Consider the following 20,995-nt stretch of genomic DNA (forward strand, 5'->3'; position numbering starts at 1 on the left):
TCAATTCTAGTTACTATTAGGGTTCAATTGCACCGATCGTATGGTCACAGTTGGGGTTATGATTGTGGTTATGATTCAATTATAGTAACAATTGGGGTTAGAGTTCAATAAAGGTAAATGAGTTAGGGTTTATCTTTAAGGTTGAGGTACCATTCAATTTGGGTTATGGTTGAGGATAGAGTTTACTTAGGGTGAGATTTTGACTTACATTAGTCTTAGGTTCAATTAGGATTGCATTTGAATTAGCACTAGGGTTATAAATTATTTTACATAATTTAATTTTAAAATATTATTAATTTATTTCTCTTACAAGTTCCATTTACCAGTGTTAGTAGCATATAGATCAATAATAACTTTTTTTAAAACATGCCAAGAAATATCATATCATGTAGAAGCATCTATTTTGTTTTTCTATTATTCCACATAAATTAAGTAATTTAATTATAATTAAATAAAATAGACACCTTCAAATGATATCTCTTAACATATTTTATATAGATTTAATAAATATATATGCTAACTTCTAAAATACGTATATTAAATTTATTATATAGATTAAATAAACACATATTTATATAATATTTATATGTAAGCGCGTATATCTAAAATAATTGTTTATTCCAATATCTCTATGCAAGAAAGCTGGCATTTTATCACAAATATGAAACTTAACAAAGCCGCGTAGAATTTGATAGGGCTATACCTTGTCATTGCATAAATTTCAAAGACAATGTTAATTTCACGCGCTAATTCGGTTCAAATTAGTTTTCAGGATTTCTCCTTGGGTTCAACTTCAGCGGTGCGAATCTCGAAGCAGATTATTGTAGCCTATTGGAATTGTCGCACAGAACGAGTTACATTGTTCTTATGACCCGCTTCCTGCCAAACACACTAGTAACATAGACACGAGAAAATTTCGTTGGAAAAGCTGCCCTTAGCGCGTTCCGTTAAATAAATTTTCAGGTAGCTAAATGTAAGCAGAAACATTTTCCTTGCTGAAGAAAACATCGTGTTTTAGGTTATTCTGGATTAGAAACAAAGAGATTATCATTTCTTGTGCATTGCCAAGCCCGCTGGTTGACTGAGAAACATACTTTCAAGCTTGTCAGTTACAGGCTTGAAATTTGTCATTTTGACTCTTCGATTTGCCATAAATTGCCGTCTTCGTCCACAGAACTTGCTGAAAGACTTGAAGTAACTTACTCTCATTCGAATAGTTTCTCGCTAGTCTAACAAGTTAAAACAGCTGGTTACGCGGCCACTAGTTAATCTGGTACGTTTGTGTTGTCAGTATTGAGCGTTAAGATAAGTTTAAGTATCTTTGCCGACGTTTAAATTACAAGATGTGTAAATGTGAAATCCTCGAAGATAATCGTCAAGTTTGCGCGCATGATGACGCGAATCAGATTCGAGATATGTTTGACAAGTGTCTCGTAGCACAAGGAGAGGATGATCCTGATTACGACGAGCTCGACCACTGGCCAGCACGTCTTGAGGTGGGTATTGGGCATTTCTTTCTAGTTGCCGTTATTTTACAATGTAAAATTTTATTGTATTCGGCCTGGTTGACGAGATATATTGCGTTCAGGTTTTACAGGAGTTGATGATGCTGGGCGCAATCTCTGTGCCAATCGTAGTTACTGGATTGCTTCTCTACCTGAGAAGCGCGATCTCCATGAAGTTCCTGGGCTATCTGGGAGAGCTGGAGCTGGCGGGAGGCTCTCTTTCAATTGGGTTTGCAAACATAACGGGCTATTCGGTTATTTCCGGCCTGGCTATGGGAATGGAACCCCTCTGCAGTCAGGCTTTTGGAGCGAAACGGTGGAGTCTTCTCGGCCACTCTCTTCAAAGAACAATTCTCATCCTTCTCTGCGCCTCTGTGCCCATAAGTTTGCTGTGGTTAAACATCGAATCGATTCTGCTGTGGTGCGGGCAGGATGAGAACATTACCAGGATGGCAGGCAAATATGTGCTTTACTCTCTGCCCAATCTCATCGCGCAGTCATTTCTTCATCCGCTGAAGATTTTTCTTCGAACGCAGAGATCCACCCTTCCGTTCACTGTTACAGCAGGCGTGGCTCTTCTCCTTCACATTCCCATCAATTTTCTTTTAGTGGTGTATTTCAAACTATCAATCCGGGGCGTTGCCCTGGCTGCCGTGTGGACCGAATTCAACATTGTTATATGCTTGGCGTGCTACATATGGCTGTCGGGAGTTTACAAGTATTCGCTGCCGAGCCTTTCGAGAGAATGCCTCAAAGGGTGGATGTCGTTTCTGAGACTGGCAATCCCCAGCTGTGCATCAGTCTGCTTAGAGTGGTGGTGGTACGAGTTCATGATTCTTCTCTGCGGACTATTGCCGGACCCGAAAATAACCGTAGCCTCGATGGGAATTCTCATCCAGACCACGGCATTCCTTTACATATTTCCATCGTCGTTGGGAGTGGCAGTTTCGACGAGAGTGGGACACGAGCTCGGTGCAAACAGACCGGCCAAGGCACGCACTGCCATGACAGTAGCAATTGCATTGGCGGCTCTACTGAGCTTTATACCGATGGGCTTTACAGTAACCGTGCGCCACTGGTGGGGTAGAATGTTCACTCAAAATGGGGAGATTCTGTCGCTGGTCTCGTCGACACTGCCAATAGTGGGCCTCTGTGAGCTCGCGAATTGGACGCAGACAACGGCATGCGGAGTCCTCCGGGGCAGCGCGAGGCCGAGCAGTGGAGCACATATAAATTTGGCCTCCTTCTATTTGATCGGGACGCCCGTTGCATTGACTCTTTGTTTCGTGTACAAATTTGAATTTGTGGGTCTATGGCTCGGCATGCTGGCGGCGCAAGTGTCGTGCCTCATTTTGATGATATCTGTGTTGGTGCGGACTGACTGGATTATTGAAGTGAAGAGAGCAAAGGACCTGACTGCAGAGCCTCAACAGATCCACATTTTATGTGAAGAAGAGAAGGAACAATGTATTTGCAGCATTCTGTATTTACCGTATGGAGAAACGAGCGTAGAGCCTCTACTAACGATAGTTAGTTTTTAGCTGTAGGAAATAATGGATGTTATTTTGGGATATTGTAAAGCTTGAACGGACAGGTTGGGATTAGACTATCGTTTACAGGTTCGACGTTACAAAAGTTTTACTTTTGTTTCTTCCAATATAGTGTTCGCTTAATTTTTTCGTATCAATAAAGTGCTTTTTTGCCGTTATTGGATGGAACTTCGAATATATTAAGTCAACACTATATTTGTCGAACTGACATTTGCTCAATATTATCGATATAGAATGTTGTAGCTCTTGAAATAAACGCAGATAAAATTGACAAAACTGGGCCAGCCTTATACCACGTTAGAATCACAGAAGTTCCTTTCCATTTAAATATTTTAAATAGCAATTGCACCTTGGTGTGCAATGGGTACGTCAAGGAGATGTAGAAGATAAAATAGAAAAAATATGGTATATTTTTGCATGCATTTGTGTCGTACATGAAGTCAATAGATAAGCATTTAATAAATAATGTTGTTTGTGTAATAAAAGTCTTAATGGAGAATTCATAGCTTCAAATCAATTATACGTTTATTTACATGGATCCCAACATGATTGAAGCAAAACCTTTGAATCAGTAAAATAATTAGGCTCAATTACAACTATGATCCTATAAAGATAGAGATGAAGATAGAGATGAATTTGGAGAAGGAGAAAAATAGGGAGAGGATAGGGAGAGATAAAGATAGAGAGGGGAAAGAGGGATAGATAGAGTTGGAAGAGAAAAATATAGTGATGTGGAGGAGATCATGGACTCTTTTCCTAAGAAATGGGATGATTTGAATGAAGTAATTTTTGAAGACACAAGTGTGGGATGATCCTTTGCCCATGTAAGTTCTTTGGGATGCATTCCTAGTTGGTGACAGAATGTATGGTTACAGGGATGTCTTGCCACATTCAAATAGCCATAAGATGCATTGTAGTGGATCTTTCTTGACTAACATTGGTGATTCAAGCGTGACTACTTAGAATGTGACAGATTGTACTCTTCTCGAATGAGAGACTAGTTTTCTAGTGGGACATGTGATAGAAGTGGGAACTTGGTGGTTTGCAAGGATCAACAATCTCAATTGAAATTGCTTACAATTTCACACCCATTATCCATTCATAGAGGAGACCAAGGAAGAATAAGCCTGATCCATCTTCCAATTGAGAAAGAACGAGGCATGGGATATGGTGATATGTATTGTAGGTGTAGCAGCATGACAACAATGACACATGCACAATGAGATATTTTTGAGGCATGTTTGAGCCCATGGTTCAATTCTTTAGCAACTTTTGGGTGATACAAATTGCAAAACACATTATCCCGCAGGAGTGCTAAGGTGCTACTGATGGAGTGATCAATCTATTTCTAGAAGTCCCTGAGTCATGCATGATGTTGAATATTATATTGTTATTTCTTTCCCTAGAGTTGCCTCTAAACTGTCCTCCTTTGTTAGGATTATCACCACCATTCTTTGATTGATTGCCTTCATCATTCTTGTTGGGATTATAGCCCCTTCCAAAGGTGTCTTTTCCTCTGTAACCACTGCCACCTCTGCCCCTCTAATTATGTTCACCTTTCCTTTTGATCTTATCTTCTACTCTCAAGGCTAACTAAAAGCATTTATGGACTGTGTTAGGTGCTATCATGCTGATCTCATCTTGAATATTTTGTCTAAGGCCATTTAAGTACCTTGCAACCTTCTCCACTTCTTCCTCTTGCTTCCTAGCTCTTAGCGTAAGTTTGTTGAACTCCTCTGTATAAGCACTCACATCCATTTCTCTTTGTTTCAGATTCTACAACTTCTTGTGCATCTGCACCCATAATCTACCGATAGGAATTGATTTTTTAATCCTGATCTTCATTCTCTCCCAAGAGATGATCTTCTTTCTCCCGGTTTGTTCTCTTTATTCTTGCATCATGTTCCACCACACTAGGGCTGATCCCTTCAATCTTGACTTGGCCAAATTGTCCCTCTTTTCTTCTGCAACTTCCTTGTATTCAAAATGATTGTTCAAGGATTCTATCCAATCCAATAACTCTTCTCCATATAGGCTTCCATTGTAGATAGGTAAACCTTCTATGTTGTATTTATTCAGTGACTTGAGGGCATCCAAGAAGATCTATTGATCTTTGTCCAACTCCTTCTTTTCTATTATGACCCCTATCACATCTGCATCTTCATCATCAATTTCATCACCCCATTCAATGACCTTGCCCTTACCTTTCTTGGTTTCTTTCTCCCGAGCTTCACTAAGCATATCTTGGACCAACTTCCAGATGGCCTCTTGGCTCATTGCCTTTGGTGGCATGCTACTGGCTTCTAACTCTACCTCTGGGTCTAACATACACCACTTTGTTCAATCAATTGGCTCTGATACCAATCTGATGTAGAGTGGCTTGTCTCTCACCGGTTTGTGCTACCTTGTCTAAGTATCTTCTCCAAGCTACACAAGAACCATCTGATGATTCTACACCTCACACCCTCCAAGGGTCTGCAAGACTTACTCTCTCTGACCTTCCCAAGGTCCTTAGGCTAGGATAAGCTCTTGTTTTTTTCTGAGTTCCATTTTCTTGCTTCAGAGACCTTGTTTTCCCACACCCTTTCACACTCAACCAAAGAGTTCAACCCTTCTACCATAGGATATTAATTACCCACACTACACACATTAGGTTGGATAGTTTTGGATATATTCCCAACCCTATGCCTTACTCAGGAGCTTTTGACACGTACCGGTTTGGTGTTTTACAAACAAACTGCACTTTTAGGCCAAACTGGTTCTAGTAGCCTAGTTAGCGAGGTATTATGTATTCACCACTTGAACTTCCTGAACAATCCTATGAACTCTTTTACATGCCAAACACCCTTTTGGGGTTTACATACAATATCTCAAAACCGGAAGTGGGTTTTCTCACTAACATATATCACCCTTACCAGTTAACTAGGCCTAATTGCCCCTTTCTAGGCCTTAAAAATAGGTAATGGTTAAAACTCCTTCACCGGTCCGATTGCCTGAGTGAATTGTTGATAGTTTGGGGTTTGTGCTTCCATATGGAATTCCAAATCTATCATACTTCTCCTTCACCCACCGGACTCACCCAAGTAGGGCTTGTTATCCATGATTCGTAACACTTGCCAACTCAATGTGCCAAGCTTAGGGTATGGTGGAAAATCTTAGATTTGGCTTCCCTTGTCTCAAAACCAAAAAGAAAACATAGAATACATTGCAACCTAACATTCCACAAGGTTTCAGAGTGGATATCCACCATGGAACGTTAGGTTGGAGCCCTTTTGCTCTCAAAATCTTGGTTTTTAGGGCTCTTGAACCCACCTGCAACAAAATAGTGTTTATTTACAAACTACAAGACTTCAAGACTCCAAATCAAAAACAAAATGAAAGTAAGACACCAAACTAATAATCCATGTCCCTATTTTGGGATTCTTGATCCATACAGGTCATACGAACTTGCAAAGAACAACAAAACTCAAAAGAAAAACATAAATGGGAAACCAAAACTTGTTTATTTTCTTCAGATCTTCAACAACTTTCAACAAATAATTATCATCTGTCTTTCCAAGCCTTATACTGGCCTTGGAGTAGTTACAAACGTTCACAACTCATTGTGACAACCAACTAACCATTGGAGTATGAAAATGTTGCAAATTGTTGCATAGGTGAGCAACTATGCTCAAACCCAAACTCGGTCACTCACAAATGACTCATATGACCTTAACAATCTCAAAGCAACATCAACCAACCTACATTAACCCAAAAACAATTTATCCTATTAAGTGCTCTACCTGGCACCCTTCAGAGCTCACGAGCCAACATTGGCCAAATAAAGACTCTTAGGGACCTTACAATCATTTGAGAACACTCTAAATGGCCTCTTGGCCTTATTACAAAACTAAAAATATGATTCCAACATCCTGGAAACAAACTCAACAAAAATTGGTAAGTGCCCTTGCACCAATAGGATGATAGAGATTGAAGAAAGATTATGTTTTTTCCTACATACATGTTTGTAACTAAACATCTTTTTAATCTATTTTTGATCAATATAGGGAGCTACCTCCTATGATAGTGCTTATAAAAAAAATGAAGATAATTTATATTATTTCAAATATTGTATATAGCAATAAATATAATTATATTATATAATTAAATTCAAAATTGATTATATACTATGATAAAAATATTAAAATAAAAAATAATAATATAAATAATATTAAATAAATGAAACTAACTCTTACCAAAATAAATATTAAATATTAATTAAAGGACCAATGGTTCAAACATGTTACCTAAGTATAATAAGGAAAACATCCTTTTTATGTTTTTAACTTGTTGAAATTAATAAAAATAATCTTTTTGAACCATAAAGTGTGGTCCATTAAACTCAAATCAAATCCGTCAATGATATTCAAAACTTGAATCCTTCTTTATATTAAACCCATTTTTTAGCCTAATTAAGTTAAAATTGCAAGCAAATGACATGTATGGAAATAGGTCTGCTATGAGGACATTGGTACCCAAAAATGGTAATTGCGAAAATCGAAAGATAAAAGGGTAAGGATGAAATGAATGGCCATTATTTCTCCAATCATTTTTTATGGTTACAGGTATAATGCTAGTGGTGGATGTGCTCTGGTAGCTTGTCCATTTCATATAATGCACGCCTTCGGTGTAATGAGCAGATTAAAATTGCCCAGTTTGAAAAAAAAGTGATCTAGTTAGTCAAATAAATATTGACGGGTTCCATTTAAGATAATTTTAATACATTTGACTTCTGAAGGATAAATGTGTGTTGTATTGATGGATCCACTTCTTCATAATTACACAGTCTCTGAGGGTCCATCTTGGTTGGAATGGATTCAAGTTATTTATAGGCATAATAATAATTGGCATTTCACTTGAACTTTGGGCTGCCATTATGTCTAATAGTACTCTTCGCTAAATGAGAGTGTTAGATTCATTAAGGATATTTGTACCAACATTTAAATAAGCAGTAATTGGTGTGGGTTGTTCTTGTTGTTCTTTTTGGTCTGCATCAAGGGAGAATGAATTTTTGGCTATGTCATGCCTTGTACATACAAGCTCGAAGCTCACTAAAAAGTTTTGTAACATGATAAGCAAATGATTGTTTTTCGAAACAATGTCACTCTGATTTGCTTGTAGTGTTTTACTTAATTTGGGAAGCTATACTCAGTCAGTTGTGGTATTGATACAATCTCCAAGCTCGTAATTATAATCCATCTACACATGAATAATGAGATGAACTATGAGCAAGAAGTTGTATAACATGATAAGTGGATAATTGTTTTTCCAAACAATGTCACTCTCATTTCTTTATCGTGTTTTAATTGATTTGGGGAAGTTGTATTCAATTAGTTGTAAATTTAAACATGAGGACAATATTAAAATCTAATTTTCATACATGATGTCTAAATCAACTTAAAAAGTGATGGGTAAGATATTATACAAATTATAATTTTTATGTTAAGAGAAATAAACAAACTTAATTTACTATCTAAATTTCCTTGCTGATGACTAAATCAACTAAAAAGATAATAAATAAGCTATTATACATATTATTATTTTTATGATAGAAGAAAAAAAACAAACTTAATTTACATATAAGAAAAAAACTTTATTTGTAAAAAAACATCTAATTAAAAAAAAAATTCTTAACTAATCTCCCCTTATTTTATTTTTTGAAATAAATATTAAATTAAGTGAATCTTTAACTTTCTTAATAAATTCTACATTAATAAAATTTATTAAAACTTAAAAATAATAATAAAAGTGTAAAGGAATTAAATTTCTTAATTATTAAGAATACTACTAAAAGTGTAAAGGTATTTTTGTAATGGAAAGTAGAGAAGTCCCTCTTTCATTTCCTTTTAAAACTAATGTCTACAGGAAATAATTTGTTGTTTTCTAATTTTATTGCGTCATATTTCTTTTAAATGTTTATGAAATTTACAATTGCAAGAAGTTGCTTCAGTGTTCTCTTTTTGCCAAGCACAACCAAACCGATTAAATTTCACTGCTGCAATGTGTGAGACTTTTTGTTGGATAACATTTTTTTTTTCTGGAAGCGTCCCAACTTCAAAATTGATTATGAGATATTTTAGTAAAAAAATTAATTTGTTTGGAAATTAAAAACGGTGCAATCATGACGGGAAAATAAAAAAACGGTGAAAGTTTAATTCCTGACTGCAAATTCTGAAAGGTTCTGTACGCCTCCAGCTATGTGAGCAAAAATACGTGAATGGGTAGAGAAACCGTGCGGTATTTTTCGAACCCCATCAATTTCAAAAAATGGCGAGTAAAATTGAGGGCGAAAAATGGTGGGTACAAACGATCATACAAGCAGCCTCCCACGTGTTTACAAGTAATGTCAGATCCTTTCTTTTTAGTAGGCGGTGTGTTTGTGTACGAAATCATATGGAAAACATATGAAACTGTGTGGGGAAAGGGACACGTCTATTCTGGTTCCAAAACGATAATACGGATTGACTAACATGCATGTTAGTCATGCATTTGCATCGTCGATTTTGCAATTAATGGCTGCGATTGACTAATCTGTCGCTAACATGTTGTACGAAAGGTCCGTTTTGGAGCAAGAATAGATGTAGCCTAGGGAAAGTTCTTAAAGTGTACTATATTCCATCTCGTAGGTCTCCCTATTTTTATGCCAAAGGCATCTCTTTCTATGAAATGGACGAGCTAAGTTTGCAAATCAATGGTTCACACTCTCTAAGAAGTGTACAAGACAATTGAACACATTTCTGTCGTTGATTTTGCAGGCATCATTTCTTATTTCTCGTCGGTCAACAAATGTTACTGGTTTATGTTTCCTTAGGTCAGCAACATTTCTGATTTGTTATCGTTGTCTGTGCTCCGACTTGAAATCCTGTCCAATCTATCTACTCACTAGAAAACCGATATGAGAAGCGGTAAGTGACTTGACATGTCAGCGTCAAAGCGTACGAAATGTTTGGTGTAATAAGAATTATATTTTATAAACACAGTACCCTATTCTCCTTTGATTTGACTAATTCAATGTTTAGCTGATTCTTGTGGAGAACTTCCCACCAGAATTCTCATTTCTCATGCCGCAAATAAATTTTGATGTCGGTTTGCAAATTTTAATCAAAATTTCAAGCGATGGCAAATGCTTCTGGAATCCACTTCTGTCCACATACCCACACCGCTTATTATGCCAAGTAATGAGGCATCGAATGTAACAATTTTTCATAAGAACTCAAGTTCAACTTTTCCTCTAACATTGATATGACTTCATTGTTTGCTTAGGTTAATTCCTGTAAAGGAGTTCTCGGGGAGGTTCTAGATCAACCCTACTTAAATATTGGAAATGCTCAAGTGTTCAAATATTTTAATCTAATCACATAATAGACGTTTTATTTGTTTTTGGTTTTCTCCACAACGCCAAAACCCTCCAGAAGAGCCATAGCTTACTAATGGTAACAATTTTGGTCTTCTATTATCAATCATGGTAACAATTTTGCTTTTCTTGTTTCACATTTGAGATTGACTGTTGGCAATTGACACTCAATTGGTTGGTTTCACTATGTTGTCATTGATGGCAACATGCTATCTTATTTTGGCTTCATGTTTTGGTTCAGTTGTGTACCGGCAAGCACTTCACAGACACTACACCAGCACCAGCACCGACAGGACAAAAGGATTACTTTGGTTACTAACAATGCGGTCTAACATGGTTAATAATATGGTTATCGGTATTGGAGGCCGACATCTCTTGGATCTGGCATGGGCAACTTCTTTTTATATTTATGCATTCATGTTATCTAGCAAAGATGTAATTTGATATTGTATATATCTTTGTAAGCCTACATAAGGCATGATAAGTTGTATAGGGTATATAGGTCAGTTGGATTAGAGCATTTTGATATGGACATAAAATAGGAGATTATGGATATTCAAATGTGATATAATATGAAATATATCAGAGAGATTATGTATGTGAGGATATTCATGTAAGGGTTATTTTGGTAAAGGGTTTAGGGTTTCAGACTGGAATAGACAGAGCTTAAACTGGAACTATATTTTGGCATAGAAGATGCTATCTTAACAGTTCAACACTTTTCCGGATTGTAGTCTAGATTTATATGTAGTCAATGAGGCTCCTTTTGTGATTGAGAAGTGTGCTATACGATGTAAGCCTTCCTACAAGTGCAGGCCCTTTATATTTTGTAATATCTCTTCATATGGCCAGTGGATTGATATTGTGGGTCAAAAATCCCACCGTGGTTTTTCCTATTTGAGGTTTTCCACGTATAAATCTATGTGTTATGATTCTCATTTATGTGATTGGCTTATCGGTTACTTTACTTCTTTCATTACTGTATGTACCGATATACTGGTTGGTACATGCATATTTAAATAAAGCTAAAATTGATCATTCTGGTATAACACTGATTCACCCATCCTCTCTATGTTATTGGATTCCAACAACTGGTTTCAAAGCCTTGTGCCTCGGAGGAAGTTTAATGGCTCGAGGATGATCTTGAATTTGGAATCCATGGATATGGCTTTGGAGAAGCAACTTGAGATGGCACTTGAATATTATGATGTTGAAAGATTGAAGAACTTAAAGCTACAAGATGAATTGAATTCTACTAAAGAATTCATTCTTGTCTTACAAGAGAGGCTATCATCTGTTCAAGCTAGGAGGAAGGATCTTTTGCAAAGTCATGATGATGAAGAGAAAGATGCACTTAAGGAACAATGCCAGAAATTGAGTAAGAAAAACATGGTTATGAAAAATGAAAATGCAAATTATAACTATGAGAATGTCTAAGGAGATTGAGAGCCGAAAAAAAAAGGAAGAAAATCTTGTTGTATCCTTGAAGAACAAATTTGAAGAATGTGGTAGGTTGTTTCATGAGAATGATATGTTGAGAACTGATTTAATACAATCCTAAAGTAATGAACAAGAGATTGAGAGACAAATGATAATTCTAAGAGAAGATCTAACTACTGCAAGTGAGTGTAAAGAAAAATTCAAGATCAACTTAGCATAGCTAGATGAGCTATTGAGGAGACAAAGGTAGATTGGAGATTCCAGTAGGCTTGGATTTGAGCAAGGACAAAGTTTTGGTACTACTAATGAAGATTAAAACCATAAGGCACCGGTAAAGAAATTTAATGCTTATAAATTTAATGGTAGATGTTTTGTTTACAATAGATTCGGTCACATGGCTAGACAATCTAGAAATAGAGCAAAGCAGAACACTGATTCTGCTCCCAGTAAATGTTCTAAATGCAATAAGTATGGTCATAAAATAGAAGATTGCAGAATGAATGTTAAATGCTATGCATGTGGAAAGTTTGGACATATGGCTAATCAATTTAGGTCAAACAATTTCACAGGTTTTAGCAAAGCAATTCAAAGGAACAATGTTAAATGTTATGCATGTAATGAGGTTGGATATATTGCTAAATTCTATAGAAGCAGAAATCCACCAATTAGTAATGGAGGATCAAATGAGAAAGGGAAAGAGAAGGTTAGTGAAATCTGACAAGATCATACTCAGAGATGGGTTAGTAAGACTGAAGAACAATCATCAGATGGAAATGCATCAGTTACTTATCTAGTAGAGGAGGTTTCTCCTACACTGATAGGTAGCTCATTCAATAACTAAGGAAAATGCCTTAGGGGTAGGCAAAATTCATGAAGATGCTGCATATGCCTTGGGAAGAGGTTTTGAAAGATGTTCCAGACATTGGAGATGCTTATTCAACATGAATATGTTCTGTTCAAGATTTGGTATGTTTCACCGACAATAATTTATGTCAATGGAAGATTAGGGTTTTTCTCGGAGGTTAAAAGGTCAAATTCACTTCACTATTGATCACCTTGCATTCAAGCGGTATCCGCATGTGGCTACCCTAGAAGATTTGGTTCGAGTATTTTCCTATGTTCCGAAGGGAGTTGTCTATGTTGAGGATGTTAGGGCATACATACACTGTCACATAGAGTACTTGGGAACATATTAAATAAAGTGCATGTACATGAGCGATCTGATGGGAGAATCTAGAAAGATTAAACTGGCATACAAACACATTGAAAACTTAGGGTCTACCAGCATTCTGGACATCCCAGAATTTGAAGATGAGATAATTAGGTATGTTTTGAGCAGAGTACATGGGGAGTTTATCTGGTTAGATAGACCTTACTAAATCACCAAGGAATTCATCCAGGCAATCACTAGTTTACCATCAGTTGGGAAACATCTAGATAAGAAGGTTTCAAATGATTTCATGAACAAAATCACCCGCGCGACATCTGACAGGAGATCTATGAGAATAAGCACTATTATTGACACAAACATCAAATTTTGTAGCATGTTCATTGGGTATGAGGTAACTCAGGAAAATCGACTGAATTTTGTTTCCATTTCCTGCATTCTTGTTGCATACAAAATGATGAAAGAAAATGTGAAATTGGATCTATGCAGTTGGATGTTAGACGAGTTATTAATAAAACTAGGAAAGATTAAGGGAGGAAATAAGGGAACCTTCCATTATGTCAACTTAATAGTCTTCTTAATGTTATTTTTCATGAATGATACACCCGGTTTTGGTAAAAGGCAATGGGCATTTGACATCCTGGTAGGAAGACAATTGAAACAGTCAATTGCTGCTCTAGGTAGTCAGAGAGATGATAAGGTATGGGGATATTTCAAAGCATTCCAGAAATCTATGAATTCTAGGGTAAGGGTTCATGAGCATATTGTAAAAAAATATTCAACTAACATGTGCTTCATGGTGAAGAAGGATGAAACACTTATGGAAGTGGTTAAGCCCCTAAAGATTTGGATTGAGGAAATGGGCTATGAAGTGGATGCATAGATTCTTGATGCTTATGCAAAAATGTTGATTGATGCACCTATTGATGAGGCAGAGAAGCCCTATGGTACTGCATAATAGAAAACACATGAGGTTGAAACAGAGTTCACCTGGAAGAAGAGAGAGAAGCAAGAAGGAAAGGCTAGTAAATTTGTTGAGAAGGTCTCACAGGACATCAAAGCATTAATTGATGTTGTCCCAGAGAACGGCAGGAAGAGGAAGAATCCAGAAGTACACATTGAGCTTGTTACAATAGAGTCTAAATCTGAGAATGACACACCATTGGCATTCAAGAGGGTTGTAAGAAAGAAAACAGAGGAAACAAAGGTAGAAGCTAAAATGCAATCGGTTAGGAAGGTTACACTTGAAATACCGAAAAAGATGCAAGCACCAAAAGTAACCACTTCAGTTGCATCCGGTACTACAAAGAGGAAGAAGAAGAATGACACTGATACAACTATTCAAACTAGTAATGTTCCACCTAAAACTTGTGCAAAATTAGTAGATGAAATAACTAAGGATGGTATGTTAAAGAATGTATAGTTTTACTATGATCATTTAGAGGATGATGAACAAAGAGAGGTAAAGGAATTAGTCTTATTATACTTGGATATTTATAAGAAAACCTTAATAGAAATTGAAAATCAAATACTGGCATAATTGTATAATATGTTAGATGCTAAGAGACTGTCAGCTATGCAAGAAGATAAGCATTTGAAAATTCAAGAGTTATTATCTGTTTGTGTTATTATAGCTCCAGAGGAAATGGAAATGACACTAGAGGTGGCAGACAGAAAATTCTTTAATAGAAAACATAGAATAACCAGTCTGATGCTAGGAAGGGTAAATGAAATAATAAAAGAAACTTAAAAGGCATGGGTTAAGTTCTTTGGAGAGAACAAAGGATTCTTTACTTCACCAGAATCAAAGAAAGACATTGTAGACACCCCGATTGAAGGAAAAGGAAAAGGGATTATGTGTACTCCACCCTCAATTTTGAAAAACATTAAGATAGTGGAAATCCACCCCCCGATAGATACAAATGTACAGACAAATATTGAGATACCAGTTAACATAGAGAGTGAAAAAGTAAATGATGTACTGGATACTAATATTGAGGATAAGGGTCCTTCAGATACAAATGTATAGGTTGAGGTTACAGTTCCTACAGAGGAACTGATAGTTACAGAGATTGCACCAAGTGGCAAAGCCACCAGTCCAAGTGAGAAAGCTATAAAGGATAAATCATCATAGGAGAAGAAAGGGGAAACCGACAGAGAATTGGTAGTTTGTCCTTCATTGTTTTCAATTGAGACCTCACAGGTTGAGAAGAAAAACATAATAGAGATGAGTCCTACTAAACTCATGATGATGGCAGCACAAAAACTAATGAAGGAGGGATCTACAAATAAAGGGATTATTGATCAATCAATCACTATTTTACACAGACTAGTCTTGAAGTGTAAGATTGAAAATGAAGTGAGCCCATTCAGCAAGATTAAGACAATTATTGAGCATATTTCAAAGGATTTTCAATCCTTACAACATATTTCAAACCGACAAGCATTGGAGAGGTTCACTCAAGCTAAGAGAGCTGCATTTGATCAGTTAATTGAATCTCAGAAGAAGAAGATTGATGAAAAGATGAAACTGATAGATAATTCTTTGAAGCAATGTACACACATTTATAGGGTATGTTGTAACACTAATATACTTATAGTTAATGTGGATAAGAAGATAAAAGAATTTCAGGAGAAAATTGCAAATATAGCTAATTCTTTTGATGGATTGACTTCATTGATTACATCCATTGATGGTCAAATTTTCATTTTGGAAGCCCAAATTTTTGTTCTTGAGAAGGAAAGAGACAAAAATATAAGAAGAGCCAGAAGTCTGAGAGGCTTGGTGAGTCCTCGGTTAGATTCACTCAGTGTACATAAGAAAGAATGTATGGATATGGTGGGAAAGCCCACACTGGCAGAGGTAAATGAGAAAGAGTCATTTGCACATATATTAAGTGGATTTGTATCTATTTCTGACACATTCAAAACTGGTTGGGATACCTATCTTGACCTACTAGAGAAGGCTTATCAAGAAATTTTGAAATTTGTTAAGCTCTGGTAAGATATTTTTGGGATATTCATTGTATAGTTTTTCGGATCTTTGACATTCTTTTTAGAATTTTTTATGGCATTGATTTCAAAGGGGGAGAGATATAGATGTGAAAAATAATAGGAGTTGTATACAATAGAGGGAGATATGGAAATATGGAGATATAGAGTTATGGGGATATGGAGATGTGGAGTATTTTACATTAATGAATATTCAGTTCAAGGAGAGCAGGCATGATGAAACCAGTAGATGAAACCTTGACCATTTTTCACATGAGTGTTGCCATCAATGCCAAAGGGGGAGATTGTTGGCAATTGACACTCAATTGGTTGGTTTCACTATATTGTCATTGTTGGCAACATGGTATCTTATTTTGGATTCATGTTTTGGTTCAGTTTTGTACCAGCAAGTACTTCAAAGACACTACACTGGCAAGACAAAAGGATTACTTTGGTTACCGAAAATTTAGGCCGACATGGTTAAGAATATGGTTATTGGTATTGGAGGCCGACATCTCTTGGATCCAACATCGACAACTGCTTTTTATATTTATGCGTTCATGTTATCTAGCTGACATGTAATTTGATATTGTATATATCTTTGTAAGCTGACATAAGCCATGATAAGTTGTATAGGGTATATAGGTCAGTTGGATTAGATCATTTTGATATGGATATGAAATAGGAGATTATGGATATGCAAATGTGATATAATACGACATATATCAGAGAGATTATGTATGTGAGGATATTCATGTAAGGGTTATTTTGATAAAGGGTTTAGGGTTTCAGACTGGAACAGACAAAGCTTAAACCAAAACTTTATTCTGGCATAGAAGATGCTATCTTAACAGTTCAACACTTCTCCAAATTGTAGTCTAGATTTATATGTAGTCAGTGAGGCTCCTTTTGTGATTGAGAAGTGTGCTCTAGGCTGTAAGCCTTCCCACAAGTGCAGGCTCTATTTTGTAATGTCTCTTCATATGGCCAGTGCATTGATATTGTGGGTCACAAATCCCACCGTCATTTTTCCTCTTTGAGGTTTTTCACGTATAAATCTGTGTGATGATTCTCATTTATGTGATTGGCTTATTGGTTACTTTTCTTCTTTCAATTTTGTATGTACTGGTATACTGGTTGGTGTACGCATGTTTTAATAAGGCTAAAATTGATCATTCTGGTATAACACTAACTCAACCCCCCCTCTTAGTATTATTGGATTCCAACATTGACATCACTACAAATGGCGTAATAATTAGAGCTTGTGACTACAAATTATCAGCTACAAAGATGAGTAATAGGAAAAATCTTTATTTTGAGAAATTAATTCTTTGTGCGAGAAGAGAGGGCTTTGGATTTAAATAAATTTCCCTTAGATGGGGACTATCTTTATCCCCAAAATGGTTCTCCCTTAAAGAGTAACTAGTAATGGGGTGAGGCATCTGACTTCTTTGTTTTCTCTTCTTTTCCACCTCTTTTGTCTCACCAATGCTTTTCGTAACTCCATTTTTCTTGTTATGGCACTAGAAGATGATAACAAATTTAGGAAATTTGAAGCTTACCTAGCTAAATTTTCAAACCCAAAAAGTCGAGAGAAATCCCTACAATTAATCATGGCGATTTATTGAGACATGGGAACTTCCCATGTTTTCTTATATCATAGATAAATCTCAAATGACTTTCACCAATCAAGGAGAATTGAATTTTGCCAGTCGAACCATGTGGTGGGAGAACTAAATTATTGTTTACTTATTAATTAGTGTAATTAATATTTTTAATTATTATGTTATTTTATATTGATTGTAAAAAAATTATGTAATTCTATTGTAAATAAAGACAAACTCTTTTAACATTAAAAATTAATCTAATTTATTAGTTATCAACTATTTTCTATTCTAATTTTGGTAAATCTTGGAAGCATTTATGATAAACTACACCCTATAGATGTGTCCATTGCATAAAGAATTCCAAATCGTGAGACTTACAATAGTTCATTACACCTTTAAGGATAGTTTGTAGATTACAAAATAGATAAATTACAATGAAAGAAAGCATTTTTCTTATAAGCTTATGATCATTTACTTCTAAGACTAGCTTGTTCCTCCATGAATGATAAATTCTAGCTTTAAAATCTTAAATAATGAAGATGTAAACCCTTTAACCTATACAATAAGATAAGAAGAAATATCTCCAAAGAGCTCTATTGTTTCTCTCCATCTTCCTATCTTTCTCTATCTTCACCTCTATCTTGCTCTCTCCCCCTTTACCACTATATATGTCTCCCTCTCTCTCCCTCATCCTCTTCCTAGACCTCTATATCTATTGTTTTACTTTTGTATCACTATCTCTCTATATTCCTTCACCATCTCTCCATTTATCTCTATGTTGTTATCCCTTCATCTCGCTCTACCCTATATCTATCCCTCTCAAGCTCTCCATCTAAAACTTATTATCTCTATCTTTATCTTTCTAGATCTATCACTCTCTCCCGCTCCCACTATCTCCCTCTTTATATATTTATCTCTTCCATCTCTATCTATCCTTTACTCCTCTCTCAATTTATCTCTCCCTCTCCTCTCCATATCTCTATCTTCCTTACCATCTCTCTCTCTATCTCCCCTCTTTCTTTATCTTTCCCCTCCTCGCTTTATCTCTTTGCCCCCCTCCCCAGCTTTATATCTCCCTTTTCTATCCTTATCTCTCCTCGTCTCTTCTCCCCCTATTGCAAGAATAACATGAGCCTATTTGTAATGGTGCCTAATTATCTTTCTAATTTAAATTTTTTGTTCCAATTGTTTCTAGATCCCTTGGATTTTAAGCTATTACTTTTCTATTAAGACCTTTCTTGCAAATAAAGTACCATTTTCTAAATAGCCAACTAGCTGACCTCACATACTACACAAATATACGCATAAAATAGATCAAAATTTCTCCTATTTAACATTCCACAACTATTCGACATACCCATTGCACACCCATGTATAATTGCTAGTCATTACCTACAATCGGCGAGCAAGAAAAATTAACGGATAAAAGTGCTTCAATCGTCTTGCATTGCTTGTAATGAATCTTGCATCATTGATTTTAAAAATCAGTCAGTCCATAGATCATATAAGAGATTCCTTCAACGTAATAACAATTTCTTTTTTCCCATTTTATTTTCTTAACCAACACCGGGGGATAACTTAAAAAGAGAAACACAACCATAAGAATGCCTTTAGTTTTTAGTTAAAATTAGCCATTATTTCTAGTGAACTTAATCAAATGTCAAAAAGTTCAAGTATAATGTTACATTATTAAAAAGTTAATGGTACACAGTTCTATTTATGGTACCTTTCTTTTATAGTATGAATTTTTTTTAAATCCTTTTGTATATGTACATAATCATTGAGAAATCTTTTTATTCTTTATGATACATATGTAATCGTAGGGTGATGTAATGAAATGTGATATTGTACAATTTAGTTTTTATAATTTCATTGGTCAAATTATTCAATGTATTTATAATCTAGTTTATATAAAGTGTCATTATGCCAAAAGCATTCTATAGTCACATACTGATATAAAAACCTATGTCAATAAATAGATGACCAATTTCATTTGACCTATTGTTGGCTTGCAGTACCATTACCACTGGAAAGAATTATTAGTGTTGGTGGTTACAATATAAAAAAATGACTATGAGTAGTATTGTCATTATGTTTCATAAAGCATTTATGTTTCTTGAATAGGTTTTAATTGTTCATAAACAATACCATTAAGGTGATAAAGGGCTCATATTATTGCATAGCATTATGCTGCTCGCACCTACATGGAGGTTAAAAGCTTGAATATCTTTTCATTATTCATTTCAAGAGAGATATCTCTACTTTTTATCCCATTTGAAATGTAGATACTATCATTGATTCTAGTAATTTGTGAGTGAAACTAGGATCTTCTCACTTTGATTTGAGTAGAGATGCTAAGCAAGAAACACATACTTTTTTTAGAGAATTTGTTTGTCTCACTTGGACCTGAATAGACAATAGAAAAGATTTCTGATTTTAAGCATAAAGGTCATTCAATGGGGAGGGAGTTATCAATGCCATTAGAGCTCATAACATCATGTGTTGCCACCTTGCTACCTTATTGTTGTAGTATAATTGCAAGAAATGTTGATTTCAAATAGATGCACATTGATGAATTTATGCTTTTTTATTTTGGTGTAGTTTTGTAAGAAGAGACAATATCCACCATCTAATGTGGTAAATATATTTTAGATAGACTTACAAAGATAAATACATATGCACGTGCCCATAATCACCAGGGCTATGAAACAATTAAATGTAACATGCTATGAATTCTCATCTTTGAGTTGAGGATCTAGTTGAAAATATAAAGTAATATTTGTTTCTATGCTTTTATCTCCTATTGGATTGTGGCATGCAATATTAGTGGTGTAAATAGTAAATGTTGAGTTTCAGCTCTCTCTTTTAATCTTAAAACGATTTTGAAAAATAAATTGGTCTGAATCATTTTTCTTAATGGCTTTCATTCTGAAATAATTTTCTTACAAACTAGTATTTTTGAGATTTGGCACAAGAAGGGGTACACTATAAAATGTGAATTAGTCGACTCAAGAAGTCATGCGCAGGAAGAAGAATATTAGGTACCATTGAACTTGAATTAGAAGGGGTGATCATAATCTCCTCGTCTGGTCTAGACAATCCATATGAAGGAAAAATGATCTGGTTAGATTAACTGTTAGGTGATGAACTTTTTATTACAACATTAGTAGTAAGTTCCACATTAGCAATAACTACCAAATTCAAATTCCAAAAGACATTCCTCATGAATAAGGGGCATTAATATCAGGAAGATGTCTTCTATTTTGTTGACCAGGGCATTACCCCTAGCAATATTGGTTATATTTTTTAAAGATTTAAATATATTTCATTCACCAGTAGAA

General features: G+C 35.5%; 1 protein-coding gene across 1 annotated transcript; it reads left to right on the forward strand.

Annotated features, from left to right (window-relative positions):
* Positions 1 to 1,343: 1,343 nt before the first annotated feature.
* Positions 1,344 to 3,046, forward strand: LOC131044037 (protein DETOXIFICATION 49-like). The gene is made up of 2 exons (XM_057977302.2): positions 1,344 to 1,496; positions 1,589 to 3,046. The coding sequence occupies exons 1-2, from the start codon at positions 1,344 to 1,346 to the stop codon at positions 3,044 to 3,046; spliced, it is 1,611 nt and encodes a 536-aa protein (XP_057833285.2).
* Positions 3,047 to 20,995: the final 17,949 nt, after the last annotated feature.

Source organism: Cryptomeria japonica, chromosome 3 (genome assembly GCF_030272615.1).
Source record: "Cryptomeria japonica chromosome 3, Sugi_1.0, whole genome shotgun sequence".
Classification (NCBI taxonomy): Eukaryota; Viridiplantae; Streptophyta; class Pinopsida; order Cupressales; family Cupressaceae; genus Cryptomeria; species Cryptomeria japonica.